Genomic DNA, 20882 nt, shown 5'->3' on the forward strand with positions numbered 1-20882 from the left:
GCTGATCCTAATGTAAAGAAGTAGTGTTGGGGTGAGGGGTGGGAGAACCAGCTAACATTAGCATGTATGAATTACAACGATGAAAACTATTCTTCAAARCTGATTACACATTATATATACATTATACAGGTAAGGCTGAATTTTCAGATGCCTCAAATGTGTAAATATAAACCTGTTTGTTGCACACGACCTTATTTAYTTCTATAATTATATTGTGAGATGACGTACCATATAGTAGTTACCATAGAAATAGGCCTGATAAACAAGGCACCTACAGTTATGCTTGAAACACACACTCAGTCCATTGGATGCCACTGAAGATAAATCCATGCTTAAATGATTTGTTGGGCACAGGCTAAAATTAAAGTACTTTAAACGTCTGGCCTTTTGTTGAAARTAACCTGGAAAGTAAAATTGCCTAAATATTCATGAACAATCTTCCATCCTTTCAGATTAATTTCCATCTGTGACCAGAGAGCAACCCTCCCATCCCTTGCTTTCCAGTGTGTAATTGATTAATAAACTTAAAGCAAATGCAGAATGATTGTTCCCAGCTTGTATTCAATTTGAAGTTTGCTCCTTCTGCTTCAGACCTCAGGCAGCTCTCAGTCTGAAAGCCTTTTTTTTTCCGTCTGTATCTGCTAGTATGATGAAGGATATTAACTCTCTCTACAAGTATTGCCTAACTTTTCTGGTCAGTGTTACTTACCTAAACAGTTATTTTATATATCTGATTATTTGTTCTTGTTTGTTTTCCTGTTGAATATGTTATTTAGTTTTTAGAAGAATAGAATGTATACTAACACATGAAGCCTGGGAACCATCATGAGAATTAAATGTAGTCAGTAAAATATCACACGACGGTCTCATAGAATAGARTTAATATAACAGCATAAAAAAACAGCAGCATGTCCTGTCTTACCCCAGCCAGAATCCTGTGCGCTACACCAGCCCCTGGAGCTTCTCGAATTCATACATATCTGCACTGAGAAATGGTAATCTGATGTACATTGTATTACAGTTTTGGCCCCAATGCCTAGAAAACATATTTAAACAGAGTTGCATAATGAAGTGAATTCATAAAGTAAAAGCATTTCTGAAGTGCCATCCTGTTGCAATGTCCATACGAAATCAAAGGACTTGTGTCCCCCTTGGACTTTTCCTAAAATAGCTATGTGGAAATTGCAGCATAATTTTTGTTCAGTAGCTCCAAATATGACAACTGTTAGAGTGAGATTGCCATATTCATGGTTAGCATATTCCACTATGAAAATGAAGAAAACACAAGTATAGTCATACTAGCAAAACMACTCTAACCTCCATATCTGTTGTCATTCACTTTCTGTCATTTCCCATCACTGAGAATAAAAATGAGACTGAAAAATGGGAATGAAAATAAGAGGAGAATCATTCCCTTGGGTTTTTTTGGTCTCTTATTTTGCATTAGGCAGTATGGGAGTAGATTTCTCTTACCATTCTTCTGTTGTTGTTCAGAATGAAAAAAGGTGTTCCCTCCCCCCCCCCGCTTTGATAACTTTAAGGACTAGGGCACTAAAAATAACTTGAGTTTCATTACTGTGATACGCATAGCTGGCTCTGAATTTTTGGTCCTTGAGAAGAAATTTGGAAATGTTCTGTAGTTGTCTTGATTACAGTTATGAAAATATCCTTTTTCCTCTGGGTGTTGTTAATAACAGTGCATTGAAAAATAGCTTGATATCAGTCATTATCACTTAAAATAATGAAAGGTGTTTAAAGAAAATTACTTTTGCTTTCTTTGAAATCCTTTGTTATGTCTCTGCACAGAAATCACATCAAATAAAACATTTAATTTTCTTTGAGCAAGATTAGAAGTCATTTTCCCCTTTGGTTTCTTCAAGTAACAAAAATTTCTGTGTACACTAGAACTGTCTTCTTGTAAACCAATAATAGGCAAAAAATCTTATTGTTTTTAACAAAGTATTTAGTTCAGATGCGAAGAAAAATATCTACAATTGCATGTCTATAACTAGTGTCTGTGAGGCTTTTATAAGCCTTAGCATCCATAAAGGGAGCCATGCCAAGTGGCGACTTTGGGGACTGCAGATTTTGGCACAAGTTAGCTTTAGGCACCTAGCTAAGCTGACTAAGCATGCTAGCTCAACTTCCAGGATTGCTTTTGGAGGCAACACAGAAAAATATATCCCACTAGATCATCAGACCTCTCARACTCATACCATGAAGTGCTGTGTGGAGGGAACACTTAACTTTCTTCAGCTGTCCATGTGTAAGTTCCTAACACCAATAGAGTTATTCTCAAGATGCCATCCTTTCATCTGTTACTTTTATATGTCCTCTGTGAGGCTTGTCAGCTGTGGGTGAATGTCCTGGAAATCCTAGGCCATCTCACACGACACTGAAGTATATGTATAGTTTAGTCAGAAATTAAGTCTAAACTTTTTTAGCTCTAGTGACTATAGGAAGAGTTTAGGAAGACTAGGTGATACCAATACTTGCTCCAGAGTTCTTTAGGTCTGGCTGCATTGAATTGTTTATTGCTCCTTCTGTACGCAGAGAAGGTGTGGATGGTGTTTGTAATTGAACATGCAATCTCTAGAGAGAGAGAGAGAGAGAGAGAAGGCCCAGACATGCAGGCTTCCATCCGACCACTAAGCATGTGGGGTCTCAGGAAGCTCATATAGGCTATCCTGATGCTATCACTGCTATGGTTTCTCTCCCGCAAGTACCTATCCAAATACCCTTGGATACCTCTACTTACCTTGGATAGCTCTACTGTACTGGAAGTCCTACCTCCAACTGCAGTAAAAACATAAGTGTGAATAAGTATAGACACTATAGACATAGACATTTCAGTTCACCAGAAATGGCTAGAGCTTTGATCTATCATACATCTCACTCATTTTCAAAATGCTTTCAGAAAGTAGTTTAATTCCCTTTCTTGGGAGTAGGCTCTGGTTAATTACTAAAAACTGCTGTTCAAACCAGTGTCCATCCTGCGTATTGTGATCTCCAGCCATCACAGGACAGTAGCATGGTAGAGGAATCAAGTGGAGTTGGTTGTCATAACGAGAAAACAGCATGAAGATCATCTTTGAGGTCCTGGACCAGAATCCCTAGCACTTTAATCAAAAGGAGTTTTAATACTGATGTAAATGGGATGAAGATTTCTTTCTAGTGAATAACTAAAAAATTCCTCAGTTGATAAGCATGGAAATAATGTCATTATTACATTTTGCTAACCTGCAGAACAGAAACACTTATCCTCTGTTAGTTCTAGTCCTTTTCAAAATGTGCAAATCAAAGCTGGTTTCCATTGATCAGATTTCTACAGTTCCATCAATATTACTGTATTTTTCTTTTCTAGGCTGTGGCATTTTTATAGGCTAATCAAATATCCAATATTACTAGGAGCCATTTAAAGTGAATGCCAGAACTACTAAGAAGTAATCTGAGAATTAGATCTATTTTTGTTAGTTGAAATGATCTTGACTTGCTCATATTGTGTTATACCTGATGCTCAGTAATATGATAGTACCAATACAAATAGAAAGATATCCGGTTTGAAGTTCTTAAATATCTGTTAAAAGTAGTGAGCAGTCCAAACACATTAAAATTCCATTTTCCCCCATACAAGTGTTTGCTGCAGATGACCCCCACTGATCTTAAATATATTTCTGTATCTGTAACTGAATAGAGGTTTTCCGTACAGCATGTTCTAATGGTACTCTGGCCTTTAGCCAACAAGGCACTGAATAAGGCTATTTTTAAAATACAGAAACTGGGAACAGCTGCAGCAATCAAATTTGATAAAAACAGAGAGGAACTTTGCTTTTTTTACGGTTTGTCCAAGTTTAGACTCCTTTCATAGAACGGCTTTTGTTCTGTTGGATGAAGGGGGTATAAGAGTAACACAGTGAAATCCTTTTGAACAAATAACTTTTAAAAGAATACAGATTAAAGTAATAGGGGGCTTCTTTTGGTGCAGCAGTATGTTCAATGCAATTGTACCTCAAACTATTAAAAGAATAAATCTGAAAAAAAGAATACATTTTGTCTGCCAAGCTTTACCATGAAAGACTTTTTCCATAATGATCTCCCGAAGTGGAAGATGAAACCTCTTGTTTCAAACACTGAAAATCTGAACATCTGAACATTGGTATTTGGGAGTAGTTTTTGGGTGGAAGTGATTTAATTTGAATGCTGTAGGGTTTTTTTTTTCTATTTTTCTTCTTCTACTATTAATCAAGAATGAATCTATTAAGAACTCTCTTCTCTTTCCCCTTGGGAAGATTAAAAAAAAAAAAAAAAAAGAGTTCACTTAAGGAAAAGTTTTACAAAGGCCTTCTGTGCACATTAAAAAGTTTCATAAAATAATTAATTATAGGGACTGATTCTTCCTTGTTTGCCCTCCTACTTTTTGGAGAACCTGTCACTARATGATTAATGAGAGTCAGGAGATGATTATATACAAAATATCCAATATACAGTAGTTGGCTGAGCAGTATCTGCTAAGCGATTCCATCTGAGGAATGAATCTCTATGCTAAACTGAAAGATACTGGGTGAAATCCAGGCCCATGGAAGTCAGAGGACTGGAGGAGAGGACTGGATTCAGCAGTGCCAGGATTTTATTAATTGCATTAATTTTACGTATCAACAATAAACATCACCTTGCAGTCTTACGCCATTAAAACTCATTAGAACATCATCAATTCATATGGTAGAGCAAAAATGTAGTGTTACTTCTCACATACGCATATATCTGGGTATATATCATATGTGTGTATGTCTGCATAAGTATAAAATATATGTATGTGTGTGTATAACATATCTATTTATTTATTATCACAGTATCTGAGTATCTCCGTGGGGTGAAAATTACAGCAGTGATATTTCTTCCTTTTCTCCCACCAAGAGGCGGGCTTAGCTTGTTTTGTTTCATTTTTGTTCTTTTAAAAAGATTTTTTTAAAAAAAATGAAGGCAAGAGTAGAGTTTAAAGTCAATACTCTCATAAAATAGATGTATGTACCTCCCCCAGATTTTTAATGTTTATAAGCAAACTCAGTAACACAGAATAGTCAAAACTGAGTCAAATACTATAGATACAGGACTTCATGTAGAACCTTGAAATTAATATTAAGAGGGGGAATGGACTTCTATAAGTATTGGTTTGAAATTTAGGAGCTGCTGATTTAGTTTTTGCCTCTGCCACAGACGTCATATGTGACCTTGGCCAAGTCACTTCTGTAAACTCACACGCTTTATACAGTAGGAATAATATTATGACTGTTGTGAGTCTACACACAATATATTCAGTTAAGTATGAGAACAAATCTTTTGCAGGACCTAAATTTGTCTGTATACAATTTTTCACTTTGTAAAATGGATGAAATAATATTATCTTTCCCCCATGCTTTGTCTCTTTTATTTGTTTATATTATAAATTCTTGGAGACAAGGGCTGTCTCTTGTTATGTGTCTGTGAATCAGTAACATAACAGAGCCTTGTCATCAGCCGGGCCTCTAGGTACAACTCTGACATAAACAATTACAAATGTTGAGAGAGATGTTATTTCAGGTAGCTTCTCTGAAAGAAAGGAAACCAAAAAAAAAAAAAAAAAATGCATGGATTACTCTTGATTTACTGATTTCTTCTAACCAGGAATCCAGAAAAAGCTGTTCATTTGAAATCAGGCAACACTGTGACATTAAACACATCCTTAGCATTTTATACAACAGCCATTCCTATTACTGCGTATGAAAGTGCCCCCACATTCCTGCGTAACGCGAAGCTCGTTTTCCCTGCTTCGAGAAGATACTGAAGTGTTCATGCGGGGCAGAGCACTGGATTCAACAGGTTTTCAAGGATCCTCTGGCATCACACCGGTTTTCAAACTCTTATCCAGTATTTTAACTGGAACTAAAAACTTTCCCCTGTGATGATTACCAGGGTTTGATTGCATTTAGTAAGCCACGGAGCCCCTTCTCGCTGAAGACAAACTGCTGCCAGAGACAGATTTACCACTGACCAACAGTGTTTTTATGCAAATGTGCCTGAGTGAGTGCAGCAACCCCAAATTATAATAGAGTCATTCAATCTCTTGCCAGGACAGCAATATTTATATATTACAAAGATAAATTGAACATCAAAACCAGTTCCATTATAGATGGAAAGTTCTCTATGTAAATCAGTATTTCTAATCACATCGTGCTTCTTTCCACCTCCTACCCCATTTTGTTTCCTTGCTTTATCTTCACAGATGAATTCCAAGTGTGTTACTCTATTGTGAATTCACTTTGAATATTGAAGTGTTTAGCTAATGCCAAGCTAAAGGGTAATGTAAACTCTTCAGTGAGAAACTTCAAGGTTTCCAAGCGTGTTTGTGACTAGGGAGAGTACTATAAAGGGCTCATATTCGCATGCAGTGCTTCGTGTGCCACTTCTGCGCCTTTCTATCTGGACTTCTTTTCCTCCCACTGCCCGATGGGAGGAAACGGGCAGGCGTCTCCCTGGTGACTTTATCCAGCCATGTGGAATGAGTGCAAGGGGTCAGATGCCCCTCTGCATGCTAGTCACCAGTTGCTGACATCTGCCTCCCTTGTGAGAGCTGGCTTTGTTTACTGATGGGGCTAATATGAGGAGACACGTGAAGTAGCTTGGTTTATGGAAGAGGGCAGGAGAGGCAATGTGCTGTGAAAACATTCCCACACACTCTAACAGCTCATTCACATGGAAAACAAGTGAGAGCCTTCAGCTCTTTCACAGAGCTTGCAGTAGAACAAGCTGACTCCAGAACCCAAAGGCATCAGTCAAAAATCACTTTCCTCATACACTAATACCAAGATACTCTCCACCTATGAGCCTTCAGCTCTCATTTAGGCAACTAAATGACATGGCTGGATTGAAAAGCTGCTCAGTATCTGATAGCAGCAACTATTCACTCTTAGCAACTATACTCTTCTTGAAAATCTGATCTTCAGTCTCCTAAACCTACACCACCTAAAACTGGTTATAAAAGATGAAGCATGCACTGAAGCAGGTAGAAATTTTTATTAGTGCATTTACCACTCGATTGTTTTATCTATAGACTAAAATCTATATAATGCCAAAGAACTGCAACATACCTTAAAAAGTTGCATTTATTGCTATATAGTATGGTAGAGACGTACACAGACAAGCACAAGAGCAAGTAATTTTAGGGGATTACTTGGGGACTCCAAAGGAATTATAAAGGAATTATGTCCCAAACACAATTAGGAAGTCCATGTTAAAGCCTGTTCTAAGCAATACCTGATGTTTAATGAAAAGCAACATTTATTATTCTCAATAAAAATGTGTAAGATCTATAAAAACATAATAAGAACAGTCTCACTAAGTCAACCCACAAGTCCATGTAGCTCAGTCTGACCTCTAACACCAACCAGTTTTGTATCATTATAAATAAAGAAGACAAAATTACAGTGATTCTTCCACTAAGATACCCTCCCAGATATGTGACAATTTGTGATTTGGGGAATTTCTGAAGTCCAATATGGCTAGTTTCAGTAGTTTCATGAACTTGCCTAATTTTTAACTCATCTAAACTTTTCAGCATCTGTAGTATCCTGTGATGATCCTGAAATGATGGATTCCAGGTTTAACTAAATATTACATTAAAAGTATTTCCTGCTTGTTCTAAAAGCACTGTGATGCTCCCTTTTTGGCATTTTGAGAAATAAGGAATAGTCTTGGCTGGGGAGTCCTAGTCTCATTTCATTTTATATAGAAACTGAACCATATTTGTTACCATGTTTGTTGCTCTTTTCTCAATAATTTCCAGTTATTTTATATCTTTCTGTGGATGAGTGGACCAGAGCTACAGATAATTTACTGCATGGTGTTACCAGTCATAATATTGAATTTTGATCACCACTGAGCATTGAGTTAATATTTTCATAGAAGTAGCCAGAATAACTTCAGAATTAATTTCTGCATGACAATATTAACTTAAAGCCCATCATAACATATATACAAAAAATTATATCTACACACACATACACACACATACATATCTGTGCATATACATATATATGGAGAGCAAGAAAGAGAACAGTTTACCTCTACTTCCACTCATTGGAATTAGGTTACTGTTATTGGTTTCTTGCCTTTTTATTGCTCTGTCACTCAGTTTTGTGAAATTCCTTTGCAACTTTTTTTAATTGGCTTTTGTCTTTTCTTTCCTGAATCGTCAGCAACTCACTATCTACTCCTATTTCAAAGTTATTTAGGGGAACATGTTGAGCAGTAAGGAGCCCAGCACAGATCCTTCTGAGAAACTAGTGATAACCTTCCACCACAGTGAAGAGTGACTTTCCTTTTCATATCTTTTAACTTAAAAGAGGAATTGACCTCTTTTAAGAGCGCTTAGTTTCTTTCAGAGTCTTTGGTAAGGACCTTTTATGAACAATCGATTCATTGATGTCTTGACCCTTTATACTGAACTAAAGTACCCGTATCCATGTAACAGCTTTGAAAAATTGCGCTAAAATATACACTCACTTTTCCACTTTTGCTCACTCCAAGCTTTTATCAAAGTCAACAGAGTTGAATCATTTGTTGAAATGTATGTTGGCTATGTAGATCCATGCAGGTCAAATATATTAGCTAGGGCAGGAGCAAAAATTAACCCTAAGTTAATTGCATGTTACATTTGCTTTAGTCCTAATTGATTTTGAAGGAAGTTTATGTTTAAGTTAAGTTTGCTGCTAAAAATATTCACATTTGGCCTAAAATAACCCAACTTTGGGAATGTGCCATTGCAAATGCGAAGTTTTTTAAAAGGCTTGACTTCTTTTGGTATATAAGAGCATTGTTCAGTTCTATCTTCCAGTGTTTAACATACCATATTTTTGGAGATATGTGATGAGGATCAAAGGGCAGGATTTGGCCCTTAGTTAACTGCTGTCACTGGCACTAATCTCACAGCTATTGAAAAATGAGGCATCAAATTTATATCATTGCAAATGTCAGTATTCTGAGTCTTGCATATGTTGCCTGAGCTGTCAGTAATAAAAATCTGTTCTTAATTATTCTCCCATTTTTAAAAATAATAATTTTCTAATAACCCGGTGAATAGGAATTTGATGTTTTCTTTGGCTAGAAACATTTTAATGATTTAGTACATCTATAAAAGTCTGTGTGCTTTTATAATTTAAAAGCTTTTACAAATGAGTAGGACTTTCCAAATTAAATCTCTATGGATATCAGGAAAATCTGATGTTTAAATCTGAGTGAAGATTCAAAGGGTATGAATAATTTCAAGGAAAATATTTTAAAAGAATGCCATCCTTTAAACAAACAATTCAGCAGAAAGCCAAACATATAAAATTAGGCTTACATGTGTTATAGTCATGCAAACTATTAAAAAGCATATTTAAAATCTATCATATTATATATTTTAATTTATTGTCCRTGTTATTGTTTTCTGTAATAGGAAAAATTGGGTTTATTTTTGCTTCATTTATATTATATGAAAATGATTTCACCCTGATGAGAAAATTAAAATAGCAAGGAATACTAAGAAAACCTAATAGAAAGGAAGACATTGGATAGCATCAGTCTTTCTGGTTGGAAGCAGAATAATCCWGACCATAAATTCTATTTGCTTTTAATACTTCATTTTTTTCCTATAACAGTACTTCTTTCATTTAATTACTTTCATTCAAAGCCCAAAGAAGTGAACAGAAAAGACTCCCTTTGAAACTTTGGGCTTGCCTCAAAGATATGATAATTAGCATGAAATTCTACCTTCATTAAAGGTTGGAGGGTTTAAAATATACAAAGAGTAATGTGCTCTTTTTCTTTTGTTCTTCAGTGTGATGATAGAGTAACATTTTAGCTCATCTCTGCTTCACCAAGTAGCATATCTTTCATAAACATGGATATTACCAGCTAGTCTATAAAACACACAAAATATAGTGCTAAGAAATTGTTTCTTCGCTTTGTCCATCTGGTCTTGGCAACATATACTTAAACTGGAGCATGTAGAATATTTTATACAAAACATCTTAGCTGGTTCTGAATAAGATTTCATTACATTTGTTGGTTGCTTCTCAAAACAGACTGCTATATTACTGTTCAGGTTTCTGGTTGTATCTCTGTTCATATCTGAAATTCTAGATAGAATTTGTCCTTGCTCCTTGAAGTCAAACAAACTAACATTTATTTTGCCAGAAGCACTTTGTTTTTAAAATATTTTTAGAAGTTTAGTGCCAAAATGCTATGTAATCAAAAAGCAATGTAAAACAAAAATATGTAAGTGGCTGCAAACAGGCACTCCAAAGTTCAAAAAAGCTAGATGAATAGTTGCTGATACAAGTTTAATTCTGCACTTTTTGGAATGAATCTGTGCACTTATTGAGGCAAAAATTCTGTGCAAAAAATAATAAAAATAATAAATAGTCATGTCATAAAGATCATGAAGGAGTCTTTCTTGTTTTCTCTTATAACAAAGTTCTTAGTTTTGTATGTATGTATTAAAATAAATCAGGAAGAGTATTACTGTATTGTAGAATCATTTTGGTCAGGATATTTTAGAATGGTGTGATGACAGGCCCACATGTGCCCAGCCTGAAAGCTGCAATCACTGCTTAGGAATCATCACCTTAATCACTTTTGCAGTTCTGTTCACTTCATCTTTTGTCTTTCATCATCTGAAAAAAAATTTTACTAGTTAAGATGACCACTGTCAAAATCATTTCTAGACAAAATAATTTTTCTAATGGAACAATTTTCAACTCTTTCAGATCTAAGTGACCAACTTATGGAAGTTGTTGGTCTGGAAGGAGCTATGGAGATGGGTCAGATATATACAGGCCTGAAAAGTGCTGGAAAACGGCTTGCCCAGTGCTCATCTGTTGTCATCAGGTACTGGCATCTCTAATATGGCAGTAATATGGCATACAATGAACAGTAATGTTGCATACAGTACCRGTTCATTTTGGTGGTTTAATAGTCAGGAGTACATGAAAGTATTATTGTTATATTAATAGTAGTAATTTAAAACAATAAAGAATATTTATTCTATTCATATTCTCTGCCCTTATGTTTTCCTTCCTTTAAAGGTGTCAAAAAGCTAGAAAGAGGGTGTTTACATTTAGGCTTCACCTGTATTCAACTCTCATTTCATCTTTTGAGGAAAAATTATCAAGCAGTTGGAGCAAAAGAGTAGGACATGAACAACTTATATTTTAGTATTGATATAGACTCTAGGCAATTTTGAGCAAAAAGTCATTTAACATCACTTTAACAAATTTTAACCCATTTCTAATGCATTCCTCACCAAGGAATAGTAGCATGTAATTAGTATTTGTAAAGCATATTTTTGATCCTTAGTAGTCAAAGTACTCTGTGTCTAATTTATTTGTTATTTACAGAACACTGACAAGTCACTATTAATAAATGCATTGGCATGTGTAAGCTATGAACAGTGGAGCACACTAATTTAGTTGTATTTTATCATTTACTAAGCTAAAAGTGACGAGAGTTACAGTAAAGGAAATTTAGGTAAGCTGTTAAGGAACAAAAACTCATTCTAACTTTTGGATTAGATAAGCATGGGAAAGAGAGAAAAAAATTTTCAGGACTGGTAGGAGCGGGGATTTACAACATTTTAGCTCTTCCTTCTGTGATCCTGTTTTTCTTTTGTAAAATTAAATGTTGTACATCAAAATATTATTATTAAGAGCTATTAATATATGTTTTCAAATTTTATTTCAATGTATGTTTTCAAAATTTTAATAGAATCATAAGCTATAAATTAAAGTCTAAGAAGCCTGAATGAGGCATAAAGTAAGGTAATTATTGAAGAGCATTAATCAAAACTTTAATAAAATAAGTAGGATTTCTAAAGGACCTAGTGTACTTTTGAAAATCTGAAGAACTGGGTGATGTTCAAAGTATTTTGTCATGTAGATAAAGAAGAGAAATGAGAATGCTTCCTGCCAACCTTCTTTGGATACCAAGAGATTGCAGGACCACCAATGTAGCTGTCTCAAGCTATGAAGTGAAGGCTCATTGCACATTCTTTGCTTCATCTACATATGCCCATAGGTGACAATGTTTAAGCCCACAAACTCTCAGGGTCCAAGCCAGAATTTCTACTGACATCATGAGTGCTCAACTGATTCTTTTTTCTTCAATTATTTAGTCTGTGTTATTTCCAATAGGTCTGAATGGAAACCATTATAACACAAAAATATAGGATTGTAAGAGACCCCAAAAGATAATCCTTTCATTTTCCTTTCTAATTATCTGTACTTTACTCAATGTGGTTCCAAAAGTGTACATGGATATATAAATGGATACTTGATGTTAAGTGATGCTTGATGTTAAAATCAGTGCCTCTTTACTAACAATTTGAATTTATAACATGGTAAGTTAAAGGCTCTGAATATAATATAATTGTCACATGTTATGAGAATGTTCTGTCTAACCCGGAGTTAGACAAAAGTATGAAAACATCTTTTATGGTTCTAGCAAACACTGATCATAGAGATAAGGTATATTTCCTATTTCCTTCATAGCATTCAATCTAAGTTACCAAAAATAGCAGAGGTTTCTTTATCTTTTCAGTTAATAAAGTTTATGCCTGAAGGGTTGTTTTTGCATAATTCAGTCTTTATTTCACAAATTACAGACTATTCTCCCATGAGAGAATAGCATATTACTAACAAGATGTGTGAATGTTTGCTATGTTTTTGTTTTGTATGTTGAAAATGAAGCTAAGACTTGCTTATGCTTCCTACTAGGAGAGTTWCTTTTACCGGCATGTTTCACCATACCAGAAATTATACAGAATCTTAGGGTAAATCAGGATTATATGGGTTTATGCCATCATACATATGTCTCTTTAATACTTAAATTTATCAGTTTTGTCTAGTTATTTTACTTATGTAATGAAATATATTACTTTAGGACCAGCAAGTCTCTGCCTATGCAGATAGATGGGGAACCTTGGATGCAGACCCCTTGCACAGTAAGTATACTCTTATCTCTGAGAAGGGTGCTGAACAAAAATGGTAATTCAGAAACTTTCTTTATAGCACTATTTTCATTTCAGTCAGAAGCATTTACTGATTTATTTATTTTTGCTTCTTAAGTGACAGAAACAGAATATTTGTGATTAAAAAGACAACCATTGTCATCAATATTAACTTAATTTACTTAAGTAGCATCTTCACACAGCATTATTATATAGTTCACACCCACTGCATTTTTAATTAGTCATGCTGTTCTTTTCCGCAGGTTGGGATGGAGTAAAAAGATGGGCATTATTATGATATCATTTATTTCAAACTTTGGAAAATGCTTAGGGAGTACAGTCCCAGTATCCTGTTATCTAGTGTCATCTTTTTTTTTTTTTTGTGATGAACTATCACGTTTATACTATTGATTGCTGAGGAAGACCTGATATTAGTTATGGTGCTAAAATGTATGTGACTAATAACTCTTATAAAATTTAGGAAGACTTTCCATTTACCTTAGAGAGCGCATAGCAAGAACATTTTGTTTAAAGCTGAAGTTTTGAATGTGCTGATTGAATCATTCAAGATAAATAATAGTTAAAAACCCTTATTGTATAAAGGAGAAGGGAAGGAAATTAATCCCTTATGTTATGATGTTTCTGTGCCCACATGTATGAAATGAGGGCAAGTAAACAGGAGGGACACATCTATTCCTCTAAATAGTATAGAATGGGGAGGAGGTTGCTCAGAGCAGTTTCTTTGAATAACTCTTAATAGACAAAAAAAATAAGGTGTAGCTCTAAAAACACTCCATTAGTATCTCTCTCCAATAAGTCTCTCAGTGAYGTGTATCCTAGACCAGAGGCTGAAGAGAACATAAAATCAAAACACATCTTTAAGTATAGCCAACTGTGTAGCCAGGTATTTGAACCTGTAAGAGCTCAGATTTCATAAAAAATATGGAGAACAATATGAGAATCATGAGTTTTTTTCTTCTCTGCAGATATAATCAGTGTTGTCCCAGAATTACCTGCAAGTGAATGAGCAATTACTAATATTTAAATGGAGAAAATCTTGACAACCAGATAAAGAAATGTAGGACTTTTGTTTCTTAAGAAATATATGAGAGTTTTTTTCCTTTTTCCCTCCCTATCTCTTAGGAAGTCTCTTTCCCTAGCTCTTACAAGGAACTGAGGCCCGTGTGTAGAGCTGCCAGCACTCATACATCATRCACTGTGATGTGGTGAGGAGATASGCATGCTAGCTCTGGACTCACATTTTTATATGTAGGCTACTGGGGGAAGGTGCGTATTAGTATAGGCTAATGTTAGCTTATATTAATAGGATAGTAGTTGAAATAACCCATATTTCATTTTGGCACAGTGATCTCAYGAACTCAGTGAGCTGAGTAGCCCCTTTGGGATGGATCTGTAGACTGCGAGTTGTGCTTAGGTAATGATGTGTGCCAATCACATATCTAAACCCTGCTCAGGGATAAGATTGAGAATATCCACAGTTATCAGGTATATTGAGGTACTGGCTCTTGTGAATGTTTCTGTGATGTGTGAGGAACCTAAAGATCTTACACAGGAGTTGTGGATTACACTCCTGGTGTAGCATTTATCTTCAAATTAGGTGTCCTGATGCTGAGTTCCTGGCATCTGTGAGACCATTTTGGATTCAGGTCTATAGTCTCTCAGTCCCTACTGGCTTAGTAGAACCTCTTTGGAAACAAGAGAAGCTACTTATAACTTCAGTGTCACCTGAGTTCTGTAGTTCTTGCGGATATAAAAATTACAGAGACCAGAGTGAAAAAGAAATTCGTTCTAACAGCAAGTATTGATTCAACTCTGTCCCAAGGTGCAAGTGGTTAAACTCAGAAGTCTTCTTCTGTTTTGCATTTAGATTTTTCAAGTCGTTTTTCAAGAAATCTAGTTTGTCCTGATCAAAATTCTCCTGCTTGATTCCATTAAGCAGACWAAGAAAAACAAGTTCTGTATCAAATCCCTGTTATGTATGGGTTGACATCAGCAAACACAGGCTTTGAAGTTTATTTCCTGTTGATGTGAGAATGCAATCAACAAGCTCAACTCTGCTACTTCTCCGTTGTGACTGGAAAAAGTGTTACACAAACAGCACACGTGCTGCTAATAGCTGTTCCTTCTCAAACATTTAGAAACTATGTTCCCAAAAATGACAGAGTAGACTGAAAAATATTGYGGAATGTAATAGATATAATACAGTGATCCCCTAGAAGCTGTGTGATTTGTGATTTTTCTTCCTGTGATTTGCTTTAGTACTCAAAAATGTACTCTGTGCTTCATTTACTGTCTTTTACCATCTTCTATTGCACATGCCACTAGCATCCCTAAACGAGAGCAGAAGTRCATTTTTGCTGGTTCTGTGCGTACTTAAAAACATAAATGGCCCTGCTCTAGACATCTTGCCATCCAGAATTTTCAGTATGTTGAACATACGCAGACTGCAGTGTCTGACAAAGTCACTCTGCTCTGGTATAATAAGATGCATAATCTGAATGTCAAATTGTATTGTTTTCACTGTTTTTTATAGAAGAGTCTTTGGGAGAAGGAAAGATGATAATGTTAATGTTATGTTAAACATCTTGTCTGATTAGCTGAAGAGGAAATTCTATCAGAGCTCTCCCAGACAAATATAGCAACGTGAAAGATATCTACGGTTTCACCTGATCTCCAAACAGGTCATTAATAGCAATGAAACTTCAAAGACTTCAAGTTAATCTGATAAACTTCTAGCTTCACCTATCAGATTTTCTTTTGAAAAATAATCTTTGCATTTAAGCACATAAATTATTAGCATTGTTTTGAAAAATCTATAAAGATATTCTGTCTTAATTAGAAATAACTGTGATTTCAGTTCTTTCATCTGTGTCTGACTTGGTTGGCATCATGTCTGAAAGAGTCTCAAGCTGCTAGCATCACCAGACTGGAAGTGGAAGGTAGATGTGTTTATAGAATATGCAAGAATATTGCCTGAATAAAGGAATGAAACTAGGGAGAGCCATTATAATGGACTGCAGAAACAGAGTTTCATAGACATCCAAAAGAAAACATATAACATATGTCTAATAGTGTTTTTAGAATCATTTACTGAAAGGTAAATTTTTAGTAAGCCATTTAATGAACCATTTAACGAACCTCAGACATAAAATTTTAGAATATTATAATTTGTATGTACTTGAAAATATGTTTGGAATGAATGGATGGTTTCTTTCTAGCCTTTCCTTCAGTCCCTGAAGATGTGATGAACCTGAGCACAGAGGGCCTACTGAAATCCTACCTTTCTAGTTAAGTCCAGAGAGAAACAAGAGCTAAAATCAAAAAACTATATTCATGATATGGCAGGGCTGTGTGAGAAAGCTAATAGGAAGAGCCACAGATTTGCTTTCATGTAGCTCCATTGGCTCCCACACGCCATAGATGGCATGAGGAATCTGCAGCTGTTTTCTCGCCTGTCAGTCTGTAAAGTATCCTCTTTCCATGTCAGTGAATGTAATGAGATTTTTTGGACAGCTTTTTAAAAAGTGGGAAATGAGACTTTTGTATCTTTCTCGAGGGCAAAGAGGAACTGGGTCCTTGCTACACTGCCTGATGTTAGTAGAATATTAGGCAGTTGTTACGCAGTTAAGCTGTAAGTAGATATGTAGAAAAAGTTTTTAGTGTTATAATAAAATGCTGTATCTTTCCCCCCTCTTTTGAGTAAGAATGTGCATACATTTCTGTTTCTAGGCCAGAGTGCTCTTCTGAGGTTCTAACAATTTATTGTGTAGCTGGGCATTATTTTTTGTGCTCACAGGTACACTGCACATTAATTAGTTTTGTTTACCTATGCATATTTTTTCTTAATTTCACAACAGTAGTTTTTGTAATTGACAAAGCAATTTACTGCATGTGTGCTTTCTGCACCCCAGACAAATATGTTAACGTGTAATGTACCTTTCTTTCCAGTTCAGATTGTTAAGAAAAGAATTAGTTGTGACTAATTGCCAATTAATTTGCAGTGGTTTAAGGGGGAAGGGGGAAAAAACAATTGCACCTACTAATTAAAATTTAAAATATTCCAAAGTGTCATCTTTAGGTGTCTGTGGAATACATAATTTCCATTTTTGTTCAGCACTGGATCTGTAACAACCCTGAGCTTGACAGCTCTATTAATTTAAAACCTCAGTGATACCTATTAGTACAAAACATGAAAAAAATGCCATTAATCATTTATTTTAATTTTGCAGCTCTGTCATTTTCTCAGTATGTTTAAAAATTATGATGACACCATAATGTTTTCCAATCTACCTGTGTGAAGGGGAAGCGGATCACACTACTTAGGAGAGAGGCTAGAGTATATTATTAGAGCTTAATTAATGCCAAACTGATTAGATTTGATTGCACTTTGCACAATAATATTGTTAAGAAATTTACTTAAAAGATGTGTTGCATAATGCTATATTTAAAACCGCCAGTCCAGATCTGAAAGATTTGACCAAATGCCACATAATACAAGTCACAGGTTAATTTTTTTCTTCCAGTACTGCCTACAATCTATATTATTCCCTTCATGGTACCCTGTACAGCACTTGATCACCTACCTATAGGAAGTTAAAAGTATCTGGCACTCCTATGATACGGAGGTGTTGCATCCATCCATTTCCCATGAAAGAAAGGTGCAGCATATGGGCATCTCAGCTACGGGAATTCCTCCTACCATCAAACCTACCAACAGCCAAGCCCTGCTGGTAAAAACAGAACAAAGTGGCCATGAACTACCGGCTCCAACTTAATATGTTTTTATCTTTCAGTTTATYCTTCTCTCCTTAAAATACAGAAATAATACTATTTTTGTGTAATATTGATTGAAATATTATAAGCAGAATTGATTATCTCTGTTTTCAATTTTCTGGTGTAATTTAGCATTCCAGTTAGCACCTGTATTTAGAACACCATATTTTGTATTAATATGAAGCACTTAAGCATTCTGTGAAGTGAGGAGCACATATGCAACCACCATGTATTGTAGAAAAATGAACACAAAAGGAAAACTGATTGGTCTAAAAGATATAGTTATTACTTTCAAATTATTAACGCTCAATGCATTTTATTTACTGAATGCATTGTATTAATGTGACTTCACGGCACAGTTTGAAACTCTGACTTGCTCTGAAACAAATAAATGTCCATTTTATGCTTTTATAAACATTTTTAATATCACAGACTCTGGCTTCTCCTTTATTAGAAAATTTCCTGTCTTCAAATAGGGAGCAATTACCATCTATACTTTTAAGAATTATGCTCTTTTTTTAATTGCATCTAGTCTTCCTTCCCACAAATCTATCATTAGATACACTTACATTCTAATACTGCAAAAGTGATTTTAAAATTGCAAATGCAGTATTTTTCTGCTAAATCTATTTACTAGATATACCAGTCCTGTAAATTTCTGTGATCATGAACACATAGAATAAAATCTTGGCTTCAGCTAGTGAATGGGAGTTTTGCCATTGGCTTCAACAGCTTGAGTTTAACCTATAATGTTGCACATAGAGCTTTCAACAAAAAATCATGACATCTTAGCAATTCATTTGGCTATTTACTTTCCTTCTAAATGTAATTTTGTTATTTCTATATTTTTGATGTTTTTTAAATATAAATTTGTGCCATATAAAAGTTTTTGCCTGTTTTTTCCTCCAACCTCACTTCAATCTCTCCCCTAAATTTAATAACACTCTCCTTATTTTCTGTAAGCTATTCCATATTTTCAATAAAAATGAGTAAATGTTCCCCAAAATTATTTTCACAGAACTCCACAGTATTTTGTAGGACTCTGTCAGGGTATCATCAGATACTAAAAATATGTTAGCTTAGGGTTGAGCTTTTTCTTTTTTCCTTTTTTTTTTTTTTTTTTTTTTTTTTTTTTTTTTTTTTTTTTTTTTTTTTTTTTTTTTTTTTTTTTTTTTTNGAGCAACTGGTTTCCTTATATATCTTTTGTTTTGAGTCAAGTTTTAAACACAGGTTCACCTAGGGAAAAAGGAAAAACAAAAAAGCTAGTGCATCTCATTTAAAGCTTTTAAAATTATGTTTCTGATACAGAAGACGTGAGGTTGCTTGCTGAATGAGGGAAACGAAGTGAATGGTAAAAATTAGTTTTTAGCTACCTCATGTACACAAATGCAGAGTCTACACAGAGCTCTAAGTAGCCTCAGTAAGATACCATATTTTTTTTTGACTTAACTAGATTTTGATTACTCAGAACTAAAGATTTTTATTTTTTTTTGTCCATTTCGGTCTCCCACGCAGCACTCTTAAGTCTTCAGTGCTACTTCCCTTCTTTTGATCTGCAATACTATTTCTCTTTTGGACACCTTAGTGCTGAAAGTGTGTACCTTCACTTTTCAGTTATCCCCTAAACTCACAGCACTAACTCCAAGTACTGTAGCTAGTATGGAAAGAGAAGCAGAAGTGAGAATCCAGTGCAGAAACACAGTGCTTGAGAGTCTTGAGAAAGATAAAATTAGCATAGTTCAGGCAAGGTGCTGCTATGGTCCAGTAAAGACAGCGTGTACTACAGTCATACTGATATCTCTTTTATCACCCGAATATCAGGATTTTTATCTCTATTTTTCCAGCAAGAAATTAAAGGAATCAATGGTTATCATTGTTAACCAATGCAATGCTAACTTATGCTACCAAGGATACATAAAATATGTACTTCAAGTTTACATCTTATTTTTATATTTTCAGAACATAATGTACACTTGAAACTAGTGGAACTGTGCCAATTTGCAGGAGTTGAAAATATGCCTCAGAGAAATGTATATAGGACTCCATTCTCACGTGCATGAGTGGTTAATCATGTTCAGGCATCTTAGCTGATCTCAGCTGATAGGATACAACATACTGAAGAGGTCATGGTCTCTGAAACAGATGGCTCAAGCCAAAAAAGAACATTACAAATGATAAATATTTTCTCAATATGTAATTGCACTTATCCTCAGCAGCACTGAACAGCCCCAATCCAACACGCAATCTGTATGAGGTCTCAAGATTACTTCACCTCTTCATGCTAAAGCCATCTTTTGTGCTTTGCTCTTTTCTTCATTTGAAGAATTACAATGATTTACCTCTGACAGGAAATTCTGAGGACGTTCCTATTCCCTCAACATGGCCAAATCTTGCAATATGCTGAGCCCTCATGCATCTCAAAGAATTTACTCTCAGCAGCTGCACATTACTTTAGTATTGATCCTTCGGCTCTGGTTGATGTCATCACTATCTCTGAGCCCCAGAGTGCGTCTTATGAAGGATGTGAAAGTTACAGAAATCCTTGAGGATTTCCAGGACCAGATCATCAGCTGGTATAAAGTGACATCAATGGAATGATGCCAATTTATCCCAATTACAGTTTTGGCTTCCATAGTGGTGCCTGAAGCAGAATTTCTTGTGAGAAAATATGTTTATGCCAATCTTTGGAAGCAGGACTTATTTTCTGTGTGAATGTAATCTAGGTTGCCAAAAATGATATACTAAATTTGATGCTAATGAACAGTGTTGACAAAAAGAGGTCATATATGAAATATGAGGCTAATGAACTAAGGTGGCATGGAAATGAACATTTGGAGAATAAAGTAAAGGCTATAATATAGTTAAATAAACCCACTTGTTCTGTTGAGATTTTTATGTTTCTGTCTCTTTAGACTGTAAAGTAAATTTCTACCCCAAGAAATGTCCTGATCTATATTTTAATGAGCCTCTCCACGTGACATACATTTTTTGTTTCATTACTATTAGTGAATGACAAGTGAAGGATATTCATTTTAACTTGAAAATGTCAGGTATGCACTTTAAGAGA

At 35.0% G+C, this 20882-nt stretch overlaps 1 protein-coding gene across 1 annotated transcript in view; it reads left to right on the forward strand.

Annotated features, from left to right (window-relative positions):
- DGKB (diacylglycerol kinase beta) overlaps positions 1-20882 on the forward strand; it is a 349983-nt gene that overhangs the window by 327432 nt on the left and 1669 nt on the right. The window contains exons 23-24 of the mRNA XM_085316086.1: positions 10785-10905; positions 12955-13015. Of these exons, the coding sequence (XP_085172212.1) occupies positions 10785-10905; positions 12955-13015 (182 nt within the window). The remainder of the gene's footprint in view (positions 1-10784; positions 10906-12954; positions 13016-20882) is intronic.

This window comes from Rhea americana, unplaced genomic scaffold (genome assembly GCF_003343005.1).
Source record: "Rhea americana isolate MKP2758 unplaced genomic scaffold, rheAme1 scaffold_112, whole genome shotgun sequence".
Classification (NCBI taxonomy): Eukaryota; Metazoa; Chordata; class Aves; order Rheiformes; family Rheidae; genus Rhea; species Rhea americana.